At 40.1% G+C, this 22,780-nt stretch overlaps 1 protein-coding gene across 3 annotated transcripts in view; it reads right to left on the bottom strand.

Annotated features, from left to right (window-relative positions):
* per2 (period circadian clock 2) overlaps positions 1-22,780 on the bottom strand; it is a 30,890-nt gene that overhangs the window by 1,806 nt on the left and 6,304 nt on the right. Inside the window, exons 3-23 of one of the 3 annotated variants that reach the window (XM_086042723.1) lie at positions 17,625-17,717; positions 17,369-17,523; positions 17,115-17,236; positions 16,299-16,500; positions 15,032-15,083; positions 13,763-13,905; positions 13,386-13,464; positions 12,943-13,049; positions 12,412-12,565; positions 11,719-11,833; positions 11,338-11,490; positions 10,901-10,973; positions 10,637-10,817; positions 10,409-10,527; positions 8,594-8,800; positions 6,994-7,260; positions 5,245-6,095; positions 4,508-4,630; positions 2,385-2,607; positions 2,081-2,270; positions 967-1,117 (exon numbers count right to left, since the gene is read on the bottom strand). In XM_086042723.1, the coding sequence (XP_085898849.1) occupies positions 967-1,117; positions 2,081-2,270; positions 2,385-2,607; positions 4,508-4,630; positions 5,245-6,095; positions 6,994-7,260; positions 8,594-8,800; positions 10,409-10,527; positions 10,637-10,817; positions 10,901-10,973; positions 11,338-11,490; positions 11,719-11,833; positions 12,412-12,565; positions 12,943-13,049; positions 13,386-13,464; positions 13,763-13,905; positions 15,032-15,083; positions 16,299-16,500; positions 17,115-17,236; positions 17,369-17,523; positions 17,625-17,717 (3,760 nt within the window). Of the gene's footprint in view, positions 1-966; positions 1,118-2,080; positions 2,271-2,384; positions 2,608-4,507; positions 4,631-5,244; positions 6,096-6,993; positions 7,261-8,593; positions 8,801-10,408; positions 10,528-10,636; positions 10,818-10,900; positions 10,974-11,337; positions 11,491-11,718; positions 11,834-12,411; positions 12,566-12,942; positions 13,050-13,385; positions 13,465-13,762; positions 13,906-15,031; positions 15,084-16,298; positions 16,501-17,114; positions 17,250-17,368; positions 17,524-17,624; positions 17,718-22,780 lie in introns of those variants that run through there. The other 2 variants (XM_086042722.1, XM_086042724.1) reach the window with 2 other exon arrangements.

Raw genomic sequence — 22,780 nt, 5'->3', positions numbered from 1 at the left:
TTTTGTAATTACCGATTTATTCAAATATCTTTTTATATAAATTGTTGGTTATCTGTCGAATGTATTGTTAGGTTTTGTACAATCATGTGAAGACATTCATGATTAAAAAAACTATCACATCATTTTGATTATTAGTCAAATAAAGATTGGGTTTGTGTAATCCTGTGAAAGGATTTTTTTTTGTTACAATTGTTTTTGTATGTTTTTTCTTTAATACAATACTACTAGATGTATGTGTGGGTGTTTATTAAATATGCATTTTAAATATATTTCCATTAAATTGACTGCATCTTTAAAATAATCCAGACAGGAAACATTTTATTATCATTTTATTATACAGTGTTATTATATGGACAAAGGTTATTTAAAATATAAGTATATAATGTGTTCTTTATTATAAGTCAATTAATTATTCTTTTTTTTATCCTGTGGTGACATTTTTATTACTATTTATTTTTTTAAATACAGTATGAATATATTTATGTGTGAGCATTTATTTCATACATTTTTAAGTATATTTCCTTATCTGTTCTATTCGGGTTTAGTATGAATTAAAATAAAATTAATTTGAGTTTAATTGTTATTTTGATTATCAAAATTAATTTGAGTTCTTCTTGATAATAGACAGGGATTTTAAATTGTACTGTATTGTATTGATGTATTTTTATGAATGCAGTACTATTTATGTATGTTTGGGTATCTATTTAATATATATTTGTAATTAATTAAGAAATAATGCTGCAGCATAATTAGACTAAATGTATTAGTATTTTTTTTTTTTTTTTAATCTCTCACTACTGCTCTTTGGACTTGTTTGTACTTTGTTTCTATTTTACTAATACCAGTGTGCATGCGTGAATATACTGTAGCTGCTGTGACAATTCATGAACAACGTATCGACAGTATGCATCCATCCAAATCCGACCGTGCAAATTCAAAACGTTTCCCTAGAGTTATGCAGCGCACCTTGACATCCAGGACTTTGGGCAGCCCCCCCTTCTTTATCCAGGGGTGCACCTGCATCAGCTCTTTCTTCTGCTCCTCCGTGAAGCTCGGCTGGCTCTTCTGCATCAGCCGCAGCTTCTTGCGGTCATTCTCGAGAACCTTCTGGATATCGCTGTCAACAACAAACACAAAATCACATTTAATTCCGCCGCAAACATGGTGTCATCGTGGTTGGATAGTTAGGTTTGGCCAGAGTCAATGCAGTTCACCCTGAATGCCACTAGGGAGCAGCAGGCAACTAAAATGGAGGAAATTCTACTCTAGTGCAGAGGTAGTCACTTTTCATTGGGAGGATTGGAATTTGCAAAGGTGCCTTAGTGTGCCGCATGACCACACATTCGTACTTACACACACTTAAGGTTTCAAATGAGGCCTAAAATCAGGGTCAGGTGCTCAAAACAGGGCTCGGATTTGAAATTTCAAACCATGTTTTCAAATTAGGGTTTTAAGGCAGGGTTATGATTTCAAATGAGTCACGTTTTCAAATTACGGTTGCAAATTAAGATTTGAAACCAGGGTTAGGGTTTCAAACTCAAGTTAAGTTTTCAAATTAGGGGTTTAAACCAGGGTGTGGGTTTCAAATGTGGGGTTCAAGACAGGTATAGGGTTTCAAACTACAGTAAAATTTTCAAAATATGGTTTCAAATTAAGGTTTTAAGGCAGGTTTAAGGTTTCAAACTCAAATTTTCAAATTATGGTTTCAAATGAAGGTTTCAAGATAGTATTAGAATTTGAAACTACAGTTAAAATGTCAAATTATGGTTTTAAAACAGGATTGGGGTTTCAAATTAAGGTTTCAAATTAGGATTACAGTTCCAAATTAAGGTTTTAAAACAGGATTAGTGTTTCAAACAAGGGTTCATTTCTCAAAATGTTGTTTCTAAACCAGGCTTGGCGTTTCAAATGACATTTTCAATCCAGAGTTAGTATTGCAAATTAAGGTTTCAAGCCCGAGTTAGCGTTTAGGGTTTCAAGATGAGAGCTTCAAATGAGGGTTGTAGCCATAATAGCAATGGGCTGTGAAACGAAGCTTTGAAAGTAGCAGTACAGTTTGAAATTGCAAGCGGGCGCTCACCGCGAGGGCAGCTGATAGGTCATCATGACTTTGTCGTCAGCCTTGGCCATGAGGAGCCAAACGGGGTCCCGCAAGACGTAGTTGATGAAGCGCTCGCTGGGCTCCATCTCGTTGCCGCTCGAGTGATCTTTCACCTTTTGGCTCTTCTGGGACGAGTCCACGCTGCCAAAATATTTGCTGCTGTTGCTACCTGTATGAAGATCATACAGTCAATAATTCAACACAATGAAAAGAATTCAGACATACATGCTTTGGAGCAGCAATGACGTAAAGTTGGATCATTTGGTCCAAACGCAGAACCCACCTGCCCCACTTGCGGAGATCCCGCTGGCCGAAGTGCCGCTGTTGGACGTCCGGCTGTTGGAGGTCCCGCTGGCCGAGGTGCCGCAGCCGTTGGAGTGAGAGCGCACGGACCCCGAGGTGGCCGAGCCGGTGCCCGAGCACGAGTCCTCCTGCAGGATGATGTCCAGCATGTCGCTGGAGGACGAGTTGTTGTCGCTGTTGTTGCCGTCGCCGCGAGAGCTCGCCTGGGAGACAACGAGAAACACACACAAACACACGGACGCTGAGTGACAATGTAGACAACTCTGTGTTGCATCCTCAAAATACAAGTCAATGGAAATACATTGGGTGCTGCATGTAATCTGTGTGTGCTTTTCTTTTTTTTTTTTTTTGTAAAAAAGGGCCAGTCCTTCCAGAAAGGGAAAAATTAAACAACCAAGAAGGAGGTGTATAACAGGGGTGGGCAACCTTTTGTGCCCACATTTGATTTTTCTAGTGGACAAATGGAACAGGTTACTTAGAGATGAAGTTAAAAAAAAACAAAAACAAAAAAAAACATTAAAATTCTTGTAAAATATTACATTTAAAAAAATATATAAATACTAATATATTTTTTTAAATATTTGATTTAATTAGAATTAACCATCATTTAATAAAACAAAAAAAAAGTCAAGTGTACAATCATTCATTTTACAAATATTGATTTTCTGTACCAAAAACTATTTAACCAATGAATAATACAGGGATGTCCAAATCCAGTCCTCGAGGGCCACTACCCTGCATGTTTTAGATATTTCCCTTCTCCAATACACCTGATTCAAATAATCAGATCATCAGCAAACTCTGCAGAAGCATGATAAGGACAATTTGAATCCGGTATGCTGGAGGAGGGAACCATCTAAAACAGGGGTGCACCTATCCAGTCTGTTTTAGATGTCTACCTCTTACAACATACCTGATTCAAATGATCAGGGTTTTTAGGCTTCGGGCGTTATTAGGCTTCTCAGAGCTTTCTGATGAGCTGACAATTTGAATCAGGTGTGTTGGAGGAGGGAAACATCGAAAACATGCTGGATAGGGGCCCTCGAGGACCGGATTTGGACATTCCTGAATTAGTATATGAATTTTAAATAACCAGTTATGGGGGGGAAAAAAACACCTAAACCAATGCAACAAATATTATCGGACTAAATATAAATACAAGTGGGCCAGAGTAAAAAGAAAAAAAATTGAGTGAGCTGTTTACAGGCCCCCGGGTCATACTTCCACCCCTATTATGGTTAAATTGGCCAGTGGTGGCACACACACTATTCATTTGCAGTCTGGACGCAGAGGGTGAACATCTCCAGCGTCTACAACACCACCACAAAAAACTTGCTAGATATGTTCCTTGTCACTTTTTTTGAAATGTAGTCGCCCACCTCTATTGTTGCATTATTAGCCTGTGGTGATTCTGCGTAATTCATTTGCAGTCTGGACGCAGACGGATGTAAGATAAAATTCCCGCTCTAGAATCTCAGTGATTCCAAACATTTGTTGTTGTCATTAGCCAGCGGTAGCTAGCCAGGGGTGGCTAGCCAACAGGGGTGGCTAGCCAGTGATGGCTAGCCAGCGGTGGCTAGCCAGCGGTGGTGGCTAGCTAGCGGTGGCTAGCCAGCGGTGGCTTTGCACCAATCATTTACAGTCTGGAGGTAAACATCTCCTGCTCGGTAGGAAGCCTCAGAGTCTTCAATAACACCATAAAAAGTCACTAAATGCTTTACTAGTTAAATAGAAAATAAAATAAGCAAGTCATGGGTGACAAAGACAAATCATCATCGATCATAACACTGTAACAGTGTCTGACAAATAATCTACAAGCGCAAATGTGAATTTCTTACCGTTATGACATCTCTAAATAACCATTTTAGCAACAACACAATTGCCAGAGACGCTAATCATCTTAATAGCAGTGTACCGTCCCATGAATTGTCTTGAACTAGCAAGAGATTTTACAGCATAAATAAGAGTTTAAATATGCACAGAAGTCAACAACGTTTGGGTGGGATGGGCAAGAGCGATATAGTTCAGAGCTTGAACGGACATATGGAATTGAGGAGGAATGGGATTGGACAAGGACGGAAGCTTTTCGGACGATCAGCCTACCTCACTGCTCCAAGCCCTCAGCCTAGAAGAGAACATGCCTTTATCCCAAGACAAACGCTCACAGACATGGATCGTGCCCTCGCAATACAACGGTCCAGGTGGACCAAGGAGACTGAGAGATGGCTAAAGGGTGTAAGGCATAATACATCATGTGTTAACACCCAGATGGAGCTCGGGACCAAATTTGGCTTTTACACACGGCATAGAAATACATACTCAATACTTGGAGCAATCAATTTGACATTCACTTCAGCGAGAGGTGAAAAGTTTCGCACAGGCTCTGCAGGCCCAACAATGGTGACTTGCATGGACGTACAGATACACGGAGAGTGGGTACAGTGTTCCCCGCTATATCGCGGAAATATGCCGTTTTGAGTGACTTTTTTCTTTTTCTTTTATGGGACCTTACAGTATACAGTTGTACTTTGACTTTTGAGTGCAGTGCCCTAACTTAATTGTGTCCAAAGACAAATAAAAGACCACTTGACACGTAACTTCAAAACAAAACTGATTTTCTGATTGAAATTGGTTTTCATTACACCCCTATCAAATATGTTTACAATTCATGTTTAAATGTTTTAATGTGAGCGGGGTCAGACTTGTTTCTCTATGTTCTCTTTATATCGCAGATTTTCCCCTGTGGCGGGTCGGTCTGGAAAATACCCCCCGCGATAAAGCGGGGTCACTGCATTGAGGAGGTTGGGGGAGGGAAAAGGTTCTATCGTTTCCTTGCATACCTGATTCAGCTCTTTGTTTTGGGCCGCGGCCGCCCCTTTGTCGCGTTCGGCCGTGTTGCCGCCTTGTCCCCCGGGGGGCAACGCCGTGCCGTCCTGCCGGTCTCCGGAGAGCTCCAACTCCAGCAGGTTGAGAGGAGAACTGCAGCGGGATTGGAACAGCGGCGGCGAAGCAGACTGTGGCGTGGAGGCGCGAGACTGGCCCTCCACCGGGGCCTTGGGAGCTTCCGAAATGGTTGGGGGGATGTAGAACGACGGCGTCACGTAGCCCACTTGAGGGATAAAGGGGCTTTGAGGGTTGAACGGGGTTGGAGTCATTATGGTCGCTTGTCCTGGAAAGGTGGGTTGGGGGACGTAATGTTGGGCCTGGATGGGGAAAGCGGCAGTCTCTGGGTGGTACGCCGGTTGTGGCGGCCCGGGACCCAAGGCCGGGTAAAGGTAGTTAGGCAGCACAAGAGCCATGACTGGGGCGACCATCGGCGCTGTGTAGGGGGAATGAGGGAGCCCTGGTGGGCAAGGAGGAGCCCCTTGATTGTCACCGAAGCCTTGCAAAGGGGCGTTCACACGGGGCACTCCAGAAGTGTCTCTGGGGAAAACCTGGAGGGGGAAGCCCGGGTAGGCTACGGGGAACATGGACTGCGACGTGTCGGAAGCGGACCAGGATGTGGGGTTGAGTCCTTGGTTAAGGGGGGGACCTCGCGGCTGGTGGTGTCTCGGATAAGACGCGGTGCTGTCAGAGGATTCGGTCTGCTTGGCTCGCTTGGATTTGGTCTTTTTGTTGCGCACGCCGCGCCGCGCCGCATTGGGCTCGGACCCAGGGCCACTTTGCTTCCCACGCTGGGCAGCGGGTGCAACTGTGAGGAGGGAAATTAGCATCCAGTCAAGTAGAGAACATTTTTTTGGAACGGAACTAACCTAGCAGGACTGCAGGGGTACTCGCAAACTGACAATCGGGACGAATTTGATCAACGTCAGCAAAGGCCCGATTATCCCATACCTCTAAAAGACTATTGTGAACGATTACCCTGTGTCGTGAGGTGTTTGAGGAGTGATTTTTCTCCCCTGAGTTGCTCCGAAAATGGTCGGGCCACTAATGGCCGATGTTAAACCTGTTCACAACTCTTTATGCGTGTGGTCAACACCAAGGTGGGCGGAGCCACAGACAGTGATTGTGATGTGAGACGAAATGATAGCCAATTAAGTGGGGTACACGCATGTCGCCAAGCGGGCCAAATTGGAGACTTTTCCTTCATCCGTGATCAAAGGACAGATTATTGGACAATGATTATCTATCCTGTGCTGCGGGGTACGGCAAGAGTGATATTCCCACCCCGATCTGCTCGGGTAAGGCCAACAAATCATGTCCAATTTTATAATTTTGTTTAATTTGCACATGAATACGATGTCTGTAATGCAGAAACCTCATTCACGTAAAAATGAAAAAATTAAAACAATGGACGCTAAGTGTTTTTCCTGTTTACTATTTCCAATCACAACTCCTTATGCACACGTTTAATGCAGAGCTCGACCAGACCGCAGACTTGTGATCATAAATAGTGAACAGCTTTAATATTCACAATTGTTATCGTAAATATTGTATGTCAGAGCACATCGGGGAGTGGAAAAAAACAATTCCAACCCACAGCATAAATCACCCTGGATAATCGTTTTTTTTTTTTTTTCAATTTGCTTTCTCTAACTATAAATCAGCCCATTTATCAGTTTGCGTGATGTTTGATTTCTTTTTGTTACCGTCGGTGTTCTTTTCCCTTTGGCGCTCCAGGTACTGCGAACAGTTGGCTTTCAGGGTGGTGAGCCTGCGCAGTTCCTTGAAGCGAAACAGGAAGGCCTGCTCCTCCTTCTGCGTGTGGGCTGCCAAAACCTGTTTGGTCAAACCCAGTTTCCTGTACGACTCCCTTTCTTGGCTCCGAGGCGAAACGGCCCAAGACGGAGCCGCCTGTGCCGGGTTGTGACTGCATTCTGCCGCCTCACCCGCCCCTGACACATCCTCTGTGATCTCTGTATGGATGACAGAGGACCAATAACTCTTATGAGTCCAGATAAGATCATATTGATTCAGCTGACTGAGTTAATGCGCACATTAATAACAGACTGGAAGACAGTGGAAAGAACTTTAGCCACAACTTAACTTGTACACATGCACACACACTCAGAGAGACAGAGAAATCTGTAGGAAGCACAAATGTATCACGTTGATCCTGTGATCAGAATATCTGCAGGACGTCATATCATACTGTATGCAATCAGATTTTTTTTTTCTTTTTTTAAAAAAAAATCCTTATTACCCTTACTCCTTGGTTTTGATCACATCATCAACGTGCAGTAAACAGTTACATAAAACGCAGATGCATTTACAGTGCTGTGAAAAATGATCATCATCTCGCTTTTCTCCTTTTTTTTGCATATTCCTCTTACAAGAACCGTATCGAAAAAGGATCTTTACAAAGGGATCTTTGCATGCTTTTATTTATTTATTTATTTATTTTTAAAGAAACATTACAGTGGTGCCTTGAGGTAGTAAGAGTGACCTGTGTCGCTCATCTTATCTTGATGGCAGTGAACTCAACACGATGAGCAGCAGTTTGGCAGAAAGTGAACTGTTTATTTCCACTCCCCCATTGAAGTTTACTGTCAAATTAAACATAAAACAAAGCACATAAGTTGTGCTCACTGCTAATAATAATTAGAAAGGCTGTTATTACATTACTGGGGGTTAATGAGGAGTAGTGGCCATCACCTGCCCCCGGGTGGCCAAGGCACAATCCAAGAGGGAGCAGCACAATGTCCATTAAAATGAAACAAAGTAGCAAAAACGTTGTATTTTAATAAAGTACAGTATTACGGAGTGCTATTTTTATGATTGGGAATTACATTATAAAGATAGAGATGCATTTTTGGGGGAAGCTGGAAATGCTAACGGCATTTCAATTTATTTCAATGGGGAAAGATAATTTGAGATACGACTATTGTGAGCTACAAACAGGTCAGGGAAAAAATTTAACTCAAGGCGCCGCTGTATAGTAATAAAATAAATTTAAAAAAATCAAGATATCTGGAATGCAAAAATACATTATAATAATTAAAATAATAATCCCATAATTACTTATTAAATACTAAATATACAATGATTAAAAAAGATTGTAATCTAATTAAAACATAATGATATCTTAATGTAATACAATTTTAAAATGCGTTACGCATTTAATAATAATTAAAAACATGGATAACCTAATTAATTACGGAATGATTACAATGACCACGCAACGAGAGAGGAAATATGCATCAAAAGAGGAAAACCAACGGGAGGCCGATCCTTTTCACTGCACTGTACCTGATTCTTGCTGAGGTTTCTTGTCCCCAACATGAACTATGGTGCTACTGTAGCTACACTGGCTGGTGATGGACACCACACTTTCTGGCTTGTTAGGTAAAGGTAGGGGCAGCGAAGTGCCCACTACCGCTCTGGCCGCGTCACTGGACTTTTTATCAGGGTCGTCCAAAGTGGAGAGACAGGACTGATCCTTCAACAAGGCCGGTTCTGCCAAAGAGAACAGAGGACAAAAAAAAATATAGACTGATATGGGACTGCCGTTTCGGAGAGTCTGAGAAAAAAGAAGATTTTAAGCAGGGATGTCCAAACTTTCGCCACTGAGGACCACATTAGGGTAAAAAGGAGGGAATTGGGGTTGGGGGCGGGGCTTTCACATGTTAAAACCAATTCAAGATGCTGTAGGTCAACAGATAAACATCAACCTATCCGTTTTGGAGCGAACACATATTTTAAGAAAAACTATCTTACTTTGCTGTACTAGGTGAAAAAGCAAAGAAAAAATAAGCATTAGTGTAATACCTACTTTAAAAAGTGTGTGTGATATATTTTAACATTCAATTTAAAATCATTTAAAAAAGAAACAGCCCAAAATAAACACCTGAATCCGAATGTCACTTTTTTCACTTATATCTATATTGCATTATATTTATTTTAAATTAGGCACCGGTTAAAAAAAAAAAAAAAGAAGTACCATTAAGTATGACTTGGTTTTGGGGCTGGAAGGAGTTATTTCAGTCATTTCAATGGGAAACATTACCTGATAGTTCATAACTTGAGGTTGCACTGTACATAATGCAACTAAAATACAACTTTTTAAAATGAAAAATAGTGATAGCTTGGAAAAGTCAGCACTCATATTTTTAAAATACAGTGTCTCTATAACATTCCAATTCATTTACAATTTTAAATAAAGAATGGTGTGACACTTTTTTTTTAACTGTTCTTTTTTTTAATTTAGGAAAAAGACTTTAAACTCAAAAGTTAACTTTTTTAATTCAAAACGAAAAACATTCATTATTTGTATTATACATTTAAACAATGCTGTGATATCTTGTAACATTCACATTTATAATTTTAAATACAAAATGGTATGGAAAACCTCAACAACCAATCATGGCTCAGCTTCAGAAAACAGGTGAGCCGTGATTGGTCGTGACCTGAGCCCTGAGCAACTGTGACAAAATTGGCGCCCCATGAGATGGCTAACAAAGGGGGGATTTTGCTGCTTAACTCATATTCCACAGACACAATATTCATCAGAATGCCATGTTTAGACTAGTGGAGGTGCAGAGAACATATTATTGCAAATAATTTTTTGGGTTAACATCCGTTTGAACATTTTTTACATTCAAAAATATATTTTTTTATTTTTATAATTTTAATCTGAAATAGTAATTAAACTTTGAACATTCTTTAAATAAAACTTGTAATATATTGTCACATTCAACAGTTTTGATTTGAAGTAAAAAAAAAATGCTCTTCTAACAATCAAATTGACTTACAATATTAGATCAAAACAATGTTGTGTTGTTCTAACATTCTCATTTCAATTTAAAACAAATGGTGAGCTCTCTTCCAACATTTTTCTTGTCAATTTTTGATGGAGGCTGTGTTTTAATCTGTATTTATACAAATACGTGGCCGAATGAACTGAATGATAAAAAACACTTGCAGTCGGGCCGCACGTGGCCCCCGGGGCCTACTTTGGACACCCTTGCTTTTAAGGTAAGCCTGAGAAGGCCTTTGAAAGATAACTTTCTAATGAGATGGCATTGTTCACTCTAACTTTTATAGAGGTGACAGGGTGGAACATACCATGAGAAGCCTGCATTGTGGTGCCAACTTTGCGTTTGTCCTCATCAGAGGACGTGGTGTTACAGGAGGATTGGCATTTCCTCTTCAGAGCGAAGGGAACATTGCAATTCTCCAAGTACCTGCAGTGATTGATAATAATGATTAGGGATGTACGAGTACCAGTACGACATGGCGCCTACCCGCGAGGTATACGTCAGAATGGTGAAGTTGTACTGTACAGATGTATACCTGACAACACTGTCCAGGCAGCTGATCTGTTGGTAGGAGTAGACCGTCTGGTCATTGAGCGGCATCTCCTCGTGGGAAGAGGACCTGCTGTCCTCCATCGGCGTGGCGCTCTCCTTCCAGCTGAGGAGGGCTGACAAGTCCTTGGGCCGCACCACCGCCAGGCTCTTCTGAGCAGACTCGACTAAAGAGAGGGAGTAAAGGGGTTTATGCGAGGCAGGATCAGTCTTACTATGCAAGTAGTACGGGTAGGAATTCTGGACTTACTGCTGTTTATTTTCTTGCACTGTTCCTGGTGCTTCTGGAGATGGATTCCCTTACAGATTTCCTGGAAGGTTCTCTACCAAAAGAAAGAAACAAAAAAAAAAGAAAGTCAGGGTCACTTTTGTCCATTTAGTTTGACTTTACAGCACTGGTCCAACTCTCCACATCATTTTATGTGCTCAGAGAGTGGCATCATTTTTTTTGGACTTGTGATCAAAACTATTTCCTACAGCTGCCACAAGCTGGCACCAACACAATTAGTGTTTATATGACGTAATAATTGTTCAAACTGTTACAGTTGAATGCTTCCCTCTTAAAATGTTATCCTATCAGAAAAGATAAGCATTTGTTTTGCATTTCCGACTTTGTCCAATGTGAAACTAACCGAGGCCTTAATTCTGTTACCAATTGGGTCCACTGTGTAACGGACATAAACTTACCGGCCGGGCTTTGCCGCTCACTTCTTCCTCCTCATCGTCCTCTTGATGGAACTTGGTGCCATTGTTGAGGCTCTCGCTAGAGGAGGTAATGCCCAGGAGATGGTCGGTGCTGGTCAGACTCCTGTAGCCACTGGACCCACTGTTATGGACCGGCTGAAGGACAGTCAAGACCGTCATAAACAGAGGACACCATGTATCTACCTATCTAACTTATTTAGCTTCCCCACAGGAACACCAATTAATGTAGTCATTTATGGTGAGTAGACCTAATATTGAGACTTTCATTGTAATCCCAGGAAATTTTGACATGCAAGTAGCGCTCACTGTAAAAATCAGTGGCCTGAGTAGCAAGCCTTGTGGAACCTCCTTATTGTCTCTCACCTGCAGGAGGAGCCTGTGGATTTGTTCAGTTATCTCCTGGATGTCCGAGTCCATGGCCTTTGTCTCGGCTCCAGCAGAGAGCGGGGCCATGAAAATATCCTCATTTACGGGGCCCCTGTGGTCCAACAACAACAACAAAAGTTGTATTAAAACAGACTACCACCTAAAACTTTGGTGATATATTTTAACAGTGATGTACTAAAATAGATTTTTCAGCTATCTGTATTTTACTTGAAGATTTGTTTTTCTGCTGACTGACCTGAATCTGAAAAAACACATACATGAAGGATGTATTTTTCCAGTTTTTATGATTAGCTACATTTTTGTCCGTTTACATCATGAGAAAAGCTATGGGAACATTTGTAACACATTTGTTTTCCTTATTCTCAGTATGAGCACTATGTAAGGAACTAAAAGAGGGGAACTATTTTGTGTGCAGATTCTCTTTTTGTGCCAAGTTATCAAAACCTGTTAGGTACTATATGTAATGGACAGTAAAATTACATTTTTACTTTTGTCCCATTCACAGTCTGTACATTTTTTTTTTTTTTTTACTTTTAAAGAAAAGGGGTGGAATCAGTAGTTCTACTTCCAATTTTACCAGCCTCTTTTTCTGCACTTCTACTTAAATAGAGAGTGTGAGTACTTCTGCCACCTGCGTATAATATCAATCTTCACAAAGCAAAAACTCACGTTCGCACTTTGTGTCTCCCAATGACAAAGGAGACCTTGCGACTCCAGGGGTTGACAAAACTGGACCAGCTGGTATCCAGGATGACGTATTCGCCGTTGCGTGCGCAGAATCGGATGGACGAGTGGTCGAATGGCTGCCCGGCGTACTGGAGGACTGATCGTGCAGAGGGCAACATCACATTAATTTTGGGCAGATTTTACAATTTAAAAAGATACGAGTAGTTATTCACAGGTAGACTCAAACAACTACAGAAACAACCAAATACAAAGAAATACTAAGAGCAGCACTGACGAGGAATTAAAAGGCATTTTAATCTAATCTAAAGAAGAAAAAACTGCAGATTAAGATGTTGCTTGGTGGTATGTGGAAAGTAACATATAGTTTAATTATGATCCAGTAATATTTTGTGCAATGAGTCCGAAGTGAAAATGATAATATTATTGACAGTGATAAATAATGACATCATCATGACATCCAATATGTGCAGTGTATGAAACTGTTGATTGTTGTTTTTTTTTTTAAGTACTCACTCTTTCTGTGAATGGCCAGCATGATGGGTCTGTCGTTAGGATGCAAGTGGAGGAGAACCGGTGTGCCAATCAGGTCCTGGGGGAGGTAACCCAGGAGAGGAACGGCTCTGAAAAACACACAGAGTACATTTTTTTTGTGTCATTTTGTCAATCATTGAAAACAGAGTAACAGGATTCCACGAGAAGGCACGAATATAAATAGTTGTTTGTCTCTATGTGCCCTCTGATTGACTGGCAACCAGTGCAGGGATTACGCCGCTTATCGGGCCCAAAATCACCTGCCACCCTAATGAAAATATGGACTATACAAAAATGGATGGATGAATTGAACAAAATGGTTAAAACCAACCTCTGATCAAAGCCAGGAAAATAATTCCCACTGTTTCCTAATCTGACCCAGTGACTCAGAAATAGAATCAGAAGAAAATTAATGTCTCTCTTACCGTTCATCCACATCCTGGAACACGCAACTTGGAGAATGCGTCGTGGTGAAGACACGCTTATCTGTCGGAATCCGGGGTGCTGTCGAGAACATGGTTACAGTTACTGTGCAGTAAAACAGACCATCATCGGTAACACAGCGCTGGAAGCACTAACCTATGTTAACAATCTAAATTCTAATATTTGTTCAATTAAATCATATTAATTCATTCCAAACAATTTGTAATGTCTCTCTCAGCTGCACTGCTTCCAGTGTGTGTACTGGGATGTTAGATATTTGTCCGATTAGATTTCAGTGCTGCCGTCTCAATCTAATCTGCCTTCAGAATCAGGAGTGGACCTAAAGCAAAGACGTGTGCACTTCTGTCAAGGTCCTTACCGTCATAGCCTGAGTGAACCCTCTCGGCCAGTAGGAGGCAGCAGAACTGGTCCTCAGCATGTGCTGTGACTTGGACCTTCATCAGGTATGGAGTCATTCGGAAGGGATAGTACTGAAGGTCGCCTTTACACTCCTTACTTCCACTGGACCGACAAGTTAAAAAAAGCGAGGAAGAGTCAATATGAGCAAAGACATTGCTAAACATTAGCCATTTTCATAGCTGTTTGTAAACAGGATTTAAAAAATATTGATTTTTTTTTTTGTGTGTTAATCTACAAAAGTCATTTTGTGTCATTTTGAATTTGGGTCCAAATAGAATATTATATTTTTCTGATTTTCATTAATTTCTCATGAAAAAAGCAGATTTTATGGCCTTCTAAATTTGCCATTTTTATATGGCCAGCGTTAGCGGGGTACACACATACCAAATCTAATAATCATGTAGTGGATTTCTCACGTTAAAAATCTGATACGATTGGTATGTGTGGAGCCTGTTTGACTGACAAAAGGATGGCCTTGGCACAAAAAGGTGAGAAGTATGTGTTATAGGGCTGCAACTAATGTTATCTTTAATAATCAATTAACCTTTTGATTATTTTGTCGATCAACTCATTCACTTCCATTGACGAATTTACTTGTCTTTTCACAGTCCAGCCATTCAATCCCAGGAATTTATCTATATTTTTGTCTAATTTTTTCAAATGTTATGGCAAAAGAAGGTCTGAACATTTCTGGCACTGATTGAGTTAATCAGAAAAAAATGTTTTAATTTCCATCTCTTTGTTCAAAAACAGAACACTACTTCAAATTGACAAATTATTTACGATTCAGTTACTGGTTTGGTCTGTAATGTTAAAAATATGCAACAATTTGCATCATTGTATTCCAAAGTAAAAGCAAATATTTCATTTTGCTTCAACACACACATGATCAGTCTGCTTTCACGGAGGACTACAGAAATCTGTGAATATTTCATGTTGAGAAACTGCAGTAATTCTGAGGATTAGCTAAATTTTGAATTAAAAAACAAACAAACCATGAATTGATTATCAAAAATAATCAATTAGTTTGACAATCAATTAGTTATCAATTAATCATTGCACCTCTTATGTGTTATTTGCACAACTGTGTCAGAGACAAAGCATCCGACTAGCGGTGACGTGCATATGATGTCAAGTCAAAAAACACATCCGGCCGGAGTGGAACGAAGGCATGAATAAAAATCACGAGCAGCAGATGGTCTGCTGTAGCAAGGCGGCGCTCACCCACCTGATACGGCAGAAGAAGGACTTCTCCTGCATGCAGTCAGGCAGCGATGACTCTGCAATGGGAAATGGGCCATGTTTTTATTCACCGGTAAAACAATAGCGCAAAACTTGGCCTGCTTTTGCTTCCCCCGGCATGCGGGCGGATTTTCATGAATGCATAGCTCTTCTTTGGACTGCAATGAATTAAATGAGTTTGGCAGTGTGTCGTCAGGAAAAACAAGCAGTGATGGAGGGGGAATGGGCGTTTCTTTTTCCATTAAACTATAGGCCATCAAGATGTTGATTCACATTTAATTTCCAAAGAGCAAGGGTGGTCGAACTTGTGCTTGTAAAACAGAGAAATGGGCCAGGCCATAGTGGATGAAGTAAATGTGTGTATAAAACATGTAAAAGTTTAGGAAAAAGTTTATTTCCAAATAAAATAATTGATGCTCATTTTAAAATTGTGTTCTCAAAATTATCCATCCATCCATTATCCAATCCGCTTATCCTCACAAGGGTCGCGGGTGTGCTGGAGCCTATCCCAGCTGTCTTCGGGCAGTAGGCGGGGGTCACCCTGAACTGGTTGCCAGCCAATCGCAGGGCACACAGAGACAAACAAACATTCGCACCCACAATCACACCTAGGGGCAATTTAGAGTGTCCAATTAACCTACAAAGCATGTTTTTGGAATGTGGGAGGAAACCGGAGTACCCGGAGAAAACCCACGCAGCCACGGGTAAAACATGCAAACTCCACACAGGAAGGCCGAGGATGGATACTTAATAAAATAAAAATGTTACATGTAAAGTATCAGTAAATTAATTTATTTTATTAATAAAAAAAATATGATTTATTAATCAACAAATCATTTTGTAAAAAAGGTTAAATGTAAATTAAATTATTACATTCATATGGGAATCATACATGCTCGTTTTAAAGTTTTTAATCTTTACAGTTAAATTTAATTATAAACAACAAATTAATAAAAACATGTTACAATGATACTTAAGTGCTTTTTGAATGTAGATATTTTATTTACAATAAATCAATTGACAAATGATTTGATGAGATGAATAGAATATAAAGAAAATGTTAATCAGTTTTGGGAATAAGAAATTGTGATTAGAGATGCATCCATGTGTCACATTCACACAGTGTAAGGCATGAAGTGCTGCCTCCACGAGTGAAAAATATTTTATTGTCCACTCTAATCCACACAATGACCATGGCATTTTAAAAAACATAAATGAATGAAAATAAATAAATAAATAAATGTAGTTCCTACCGGCCCCAGTGCACATGCTCCAGGAGGGCAGGCGGTACGGCGTGGTGAAGCTGTAGAACACGCTAACATCCTGCGGGATCAGGAACTCCACAAACTTGCTATTGTTGAACACATCCCTTTTGCAGTTGAGGATGGAGGCGGCCTGGTCGGAGATGTACACGATCTTCCCCGTGATGAGTGACACAGCTACCGCGAAAATGTCCTGTTAAAAGGGGACGACAACGACACTTTAAATTCAACCATGTGGACTTCTGCTACTACACATTTGATGTTAGCTTAGCAGTTAGCACGGGTGTTGCATGCTTAGTAAGCTACTCCTCGTCCTCCTTTAGTGATCACGATACTTGTCAGAAGTGTAGCTTGTTCGCCTCCATAGAGGCAAGAATCAGGGACTTTGAGGATCAGCTCTGCAATATGTATCATTGTGCTAGCTTGCTAACCAGCAAGCCGCAACTTGGAGCTTGTTTAGCGCCTAGCATTCCCCTGGTACTTCCCGAGCAGCAAGGAAAGCAAGGAAGATGGGAGATGGTCATCTATTTCAGTATGTGCCCATTGAAGCAAATTTTTGACGCACTGTACTCGTGCATCATAGTATCCTCTTATCAAAACTTGATGAATGTATAAGTAGTTCCGTTTTGATTCTGGGTTGGGCGGTTACCTCATTTGTGGAATCTCCCACATTAAAAACGGTTAAGATGGTAAAAGTCCATAAGGCGTGTGTACGAAGATCAGAACAAACAACAAACTTAAAAACTATCTGCACATGCAACTACAATATTCAATGTTTCTCATTTGCACAATAATTTATCGACTTACATTGTTTTTGAGGGTGTATTCAGACGTAATGCTGTCTATCTCGTCGATGGTGTATGACGATACATCCAGGCCGGAAGGTTGGCTGTCATTGGTCATCAGCAGCTGGTAATACTCCTCATTGGCTGCAACCCAAAATTAAACATTTACAGTAAGACAGACAGAAAGGAGGACAAGGGAATTCTTTATTCTTTAAAAAAGAAAAAGCCAGAAAATATGAATATAAAAAAGATGCAGAGGAAGAGTGTGGCCTTTACCTTCCACCTGCTTGACACAGCGCAGGGCGTACTTGAGTGTGTTCAACGTGGAGGACTTGCTGCCGTGTCTCTTCTCGGCAGGCAAGTACAGCTTCAGCTCTTTCAGGATCTTCAGCACTTCCTTTTGAGTCTTGGCTTTAGCCGATTCTTGACTACTGCAAGTGGCACAAGTGTATTTCCCGCTCAGTCAGATATGCAAAAACCCAAAAGAAGCCCAAGTTGGGAGGCCCGGTTAACGGTCCTCGGGTTTACGTACCTGCAACCACTGGTGGAAGGGTTGTCCTGCTCGGAGCTGAGCAAACTGAAGGCATTTGAACTACTAGGGGGAGATGGACTGTGGGAGTTTGAGCTGAGGGGGACAAAGAAGGACAAATACATTTATTTCCAAGTGGTGTTGTAAACACGGACAAATCAGATGCATTGGCCTATGTTTACAACCTACATTGTAATATTTGTTCCATGAAATTATATTGATTTATTATAACAGTCTATTCGATTTGGCAGGGTTTTTTTTTGACAGCACGGACTGCTTTTTTTTGTCCAATCAGATTCCAGCCTCTGTGTGTTGCCCTGCCAATCTAATCCGCCCAGGACCTTTAGAATCTGTAGTGCAATCGGAGCATGACCATTCTGCTTTTAAAGACATGAATTCAGTCAGGTAATTCCCTACTAAAGGTCAAGGGTACCAAATTCATTTGACAAGGACTATAAATGTTTTTGTCCAAGGTCTGGCTTGCCAAGAAATAAAAATAAAAATAGAAAATCCATAATTTTTATCAGTTGCAGATCACTTCAGCAACGACTTCTGTTTAAGGGAATAAGATGTCGCTAACAAAACAGTCGAGACTCTCAAAACATCTCAGTGGAAGCTTGGGCAAGTTGTGTTCCAAGTTCCCACTCCAATATTGATGCTTCCTCGCACGTTCAACTGCACACACGTGTTCCTCTTTATCAGATTTGCTCAGTTTTTATCGAGCCAAGGTACAAAAATGTCACACAAGGTATGCACAGTGGCAATAACAATATAATGAAAGAAAGTGTTTGAAACAATGAACTGGTTCAATGGTTTTTAATAAATTGACTGTAATATTTATGTGTTGGATATTTGCCTTTTATATTTCTGTCTTTGTTTGTCCAGTGCATCAGTGACTGTGGCGCTCCTTGCCCACATGTGAGGGCATTCCTGTGCCTTGTTTGCTCCAGTGTTTTTTCATTTCACTTTTACGACAGTGTATCTGAAGCCACCTCATACCCCAAAATTTGGCTATCAACATATTGCAAAAAACGGAAAAAAAAAAAAAAGAAAAAAAAAAGACCAAACGATGGCTCGCCATCTTGATCATTAATTCCTTGCCTCGGTATGGATTCGCCTTGTGTACGAACGGCGCTATATAAATAAACTTGCCTCCAATGTAGACGCCTTCTTCTTTTGTATTTATTCAACAAAAAGGATAATAATTTCTTTGACATTTGGCATCCTTTATAATTAATAATTGCTTGTCAGCCAGGTGGGGAAAAGCCTACCGAGGAGCCCTTGAGGTTGGCTTACGTAACAATGAGCAAAAATGGATGCGGTGGATCTCGCAGTTTGCGGTGCGGTTTGACCTGGAAAAAGACGTACCGGTATTGACGCCTTCTGTGGAAGTGGAATGGGGAGAAAAAGGGGAACGGGCCCCATGTTGCGTTAAGAGAGGTGCTGACAAAAGGACGACGCGCTCTTAAAATGTCAGCAGCTCCTTGTGGAGACACTTAACCAGGTGGCTCAGTGGGGAAGGCGAAGAATTAGAAGGACGAGTACAACTTTTAAATACAGCTCACATAGAAACCCATTATGCTAACACTCATTAATTGCACTGTAATGGCAATTTGAGTGAGATATAGAGGGCAAGATATAGAGGGATTGAAGGATTGATAAATAGATACATATCCATCTTTATTTCGCTCTCTCAATAAAGATATAGATCTCCGCTACCTCTATTGCTCATTTAATCTATATCATACACAATAGGGGTGCAAATAATGATTATTTTAATCGATTAGTCTGCCGATTACATATTTTTCAATTAATTGATGAATATGACTCTTTAAAAACTGTTTTAATTTCCATGCCTTTTGTTAAAAACAGGGCATTATTTCAAATTGCAGAAAATACGCAAACAAACTAATTATGATTCAGTTACTGGTTTGGTCCGGAAAAAGTCAGAAATGACGCAAAAATGTTGATCATTGTTTTCAAAGTAAAAGTAGATGTTTGCAAATGTTTGTCTTTGTGTTCTGTGTCTGTTTTCATGGACTACACAAATCCAAGAATTATATTGTTGAGAAGCTGAAATTCAAAGGATCTGAGCCATTTTCATTTAAATTGGGTGTCTAAACGATTCTCCCAAAAAAAAACAATCAATTGAAAATCCGTTAATCGTTGCACCTCTAATTAAATAAATAAAGAGAGAGAGAGATGTAGAGAAAAAAGAGACAGCTAGAGCAATAGAGAACTATAGAGTGAGAGACAAGAAGATAAATTAGATGAACAGATGGAAAGAGGGCTATAGAGAAAGCCACAGAGAAATGTAGCTAGATATGTGAAGAGAAAAGAGACAAGTATAATGCGTGTGTAACCAACAATGTAGAAACAAAAACAAAGAGCAGAACTGAGGAGGGGGTGAAAAATAATTGCAAATCTATCGAGGAATAGAAAGCCTTTGCATGTTGGTAGATTGTTTGCAATGAAATCAATTACTGGTATTTATATATTTTAATAAGTCTTGTTACAAGTCAAATTATGCGGCAGTAATATTTTAAGTGTAACAGCTCAGTGGAAAGTATAAATATTAGTGACAATGATAAATAATGATGAATTTATAATACAATCAGTATGTTGTGTGTGAAACATCTATTGATATGAAAATGTATGCAAATTGCATACAATGCTGGTTCGCATTAACCCACAAGCCTAACGAGGACCCGGTAAACCCAAAATGGACTCTGAGACGCTGACTCATCACAACACAGGTGTACCTAAATAGCTGACTAATCCAACTAAGAATAAAGCAGCACTGCCACAAATAGCAACCTTTCAGCAAAGGAGGGCATTTAATGCAGTTACACGCAACGCCCCAAAATACAGCAGCTGGTTTTAGAGTGGACAGGCCCAACAATGTACAAAGCTTTTGCAGGAGGCTAATTGGTCTGCATTGCATCATCAGAGACTTGAGAGCTTCGGTTTCTCTCTGCTTGAATAGTCTTGTAGTAGTGGAAAAAGCACCACATTTAGCTTCCTTTTTAGTTACATGAACTAGTTATATGTGCCGATTGTGTTCATGTTCTCAATTGGTGCTGTGGCGATTTAAATGAAATTTCACATAGATCTGAAAATGGCAGCGATATTGGCAGGAACCCCCCCCCCCCCCCCCCCAAAAAAAAACCCTAATTATTAAGATGTCATTGATTAAAATGGTACAGACATGTATTCAAAATCCCCGCACACGCTGACCGAACAACACTAAAATGCTTTAATACGTCCCAAAAAGTAAACGACTGCGATTGTTGCCATTTAAACAATTTTTTTTTAACAGTACGATGATGCGATTTAGTTTTAATTTTTAAGAACATCTTACAGTGCAAAATTCTTACCCAAGACTATTAACAGTTGTCCGTTACGGTGACTGGCACTAAAAATACCCTACCTAATCCACTGAGAATAGATCTGCCTTTGAGAATAGCATCCAAGAGGAGAGAAGTCCAAGAAGAAAAAAGTAAACGTGTTAAGTGTCTCAAGTTGGCAGCAGGAAGTGGGTCAGATAAGACATAATAAGCTTAATGTGGTGAGCAGCGTCTCCGTTTTCGTCTGGACGACGGTTGAATATCAGGGCAAAGTGGCTCAAAGAAGGTAGTTGAGGATTCTTTCTGCTTTTGTGTTTTGCGGTAATGCACGCTTTACAGTTTAGGCTAGTAATTCCCAAACATTGCTGTGGGAAACTATCCAATTTCACTCATTGGTCTAAAAATGCTTTGTTTTTCCTGCCTATGCCAGAGACTTGTCGTGAAGGCAGAAGAATTATATATATTATTATATTTAATTCATGATATAAAGTGTGTGTTCTAATGTATCAAGACTGAATGGCTGAATTGCCAAATCATGTTTAAAGCCAGGGAGACGCATACTGATAATCGGGCCTAATTTGGGCATTTTTCCTCTCTTAGTCAAATTTATCAAAGATTGCCGTTCATCATCATAAACTGAAATTTTTATTGGGACTAATATAAGTATCCATATCTTTGAGGAGGGATAATACATAATTGCCATTCCAGTGGTACATGAAAGAATTAAATGTTAATGTTACCATGGATTAAATGTTTTTTTTTTCATTCCAGTACATTTTTAATTGAACTTTTATTTGTGATATATTGAATCGTTACTTAAGTACACTTGTTAGTAATGTTCCTATATTTAAGCGCAGCGTCGAAACTGTGCATTTTGTTACGGTGGCTTATGGTTGCGGTATGTGATTTTTTTCTTCTCTACAATGTGAATTAATTTGGCTCAGGCTATCTGTGTCTTAGCGGGACTCTTCCCGTCTTTGCTGCGCACTTTAATTTCATCTGTGTTTTAACATACTTTGCAGTGGAACGTTGTTTTGCTCACTGTCAAAATGCTGCATTTTAGAAGGGGGTAATCATCAAAAATTTGAGAACCAAAGCCCCTTTAGTCTGATATGACACATATTTTGGACCGCTATCTGTTTGGATACCAAAATGTTCCATTGAAAGGCGAGGCAGACAGCTAAGGGGACTAAAAGAAAGAACGTGCATCAATGTTAAATCCGCCCAGTGACAAAAATGAACAAACAATGCGTTGCCTTGGCGATAAACGACAAGTCAGACACTCCCTCTGGTGTTGATAGTCAAGTTGCTGCCTGCAGGATGACATCATCAGGCCGGACTTCCCACCGGGAGCAGCCATCGTTTTTTTTGTGTTTTTTTTTCCCGAGCAGACTAGATTAATTCTGGCCGCCTCCTGTCAGCGGTAAATTACACATGCACTCGTTTTTGACGTCATGCTGCATCTGCATTTAAGCCATTTTATGGACTCCCATACATATTCCATCGCTATTTCAAGTACTGTAGTTGAATCATCACTCAAAATACATGTAAAATTACAGAGCACATGTTCAACCCAGTATGAAAATGATGATGGCGGTGGAAGTTGCGAGCCATGCAAAACATGAAAATTAAGACGTTTTTTTATTTTTATTTTATTTTATGTTATTTTTCAAGACAAAACCAGTCTCATAGTAAGAACAGTCTTTACATGCACCAAGAATGCTATAACACACTTAAAAAAAGCTGTTATTGCAGTTTGATTGACCTTAGCTATATATGTGTGCGTGTTTTTTTCTAAGAATAACATCACAC

The sequence above is a fragment of the Filicampus tigris genome, chromosome 10 (genome assembly GCF_054856515.1).
Source record: "Filicampus tigris isolate MCC_2025a chromosome 10, RoL_Ftig_1.0, whole genome shotgun sequence".
Taxonomy (NCBI): domain Eukaryota; kingdom Metazoa; phylum Chordata; class Actinopteri; order Syngnathiformes; family Syngnathidae; genus Filicampus; species Filicampus tigris.
This window is presented reverse-complemented; position numbering and strand designations above follow the sequence as displayed.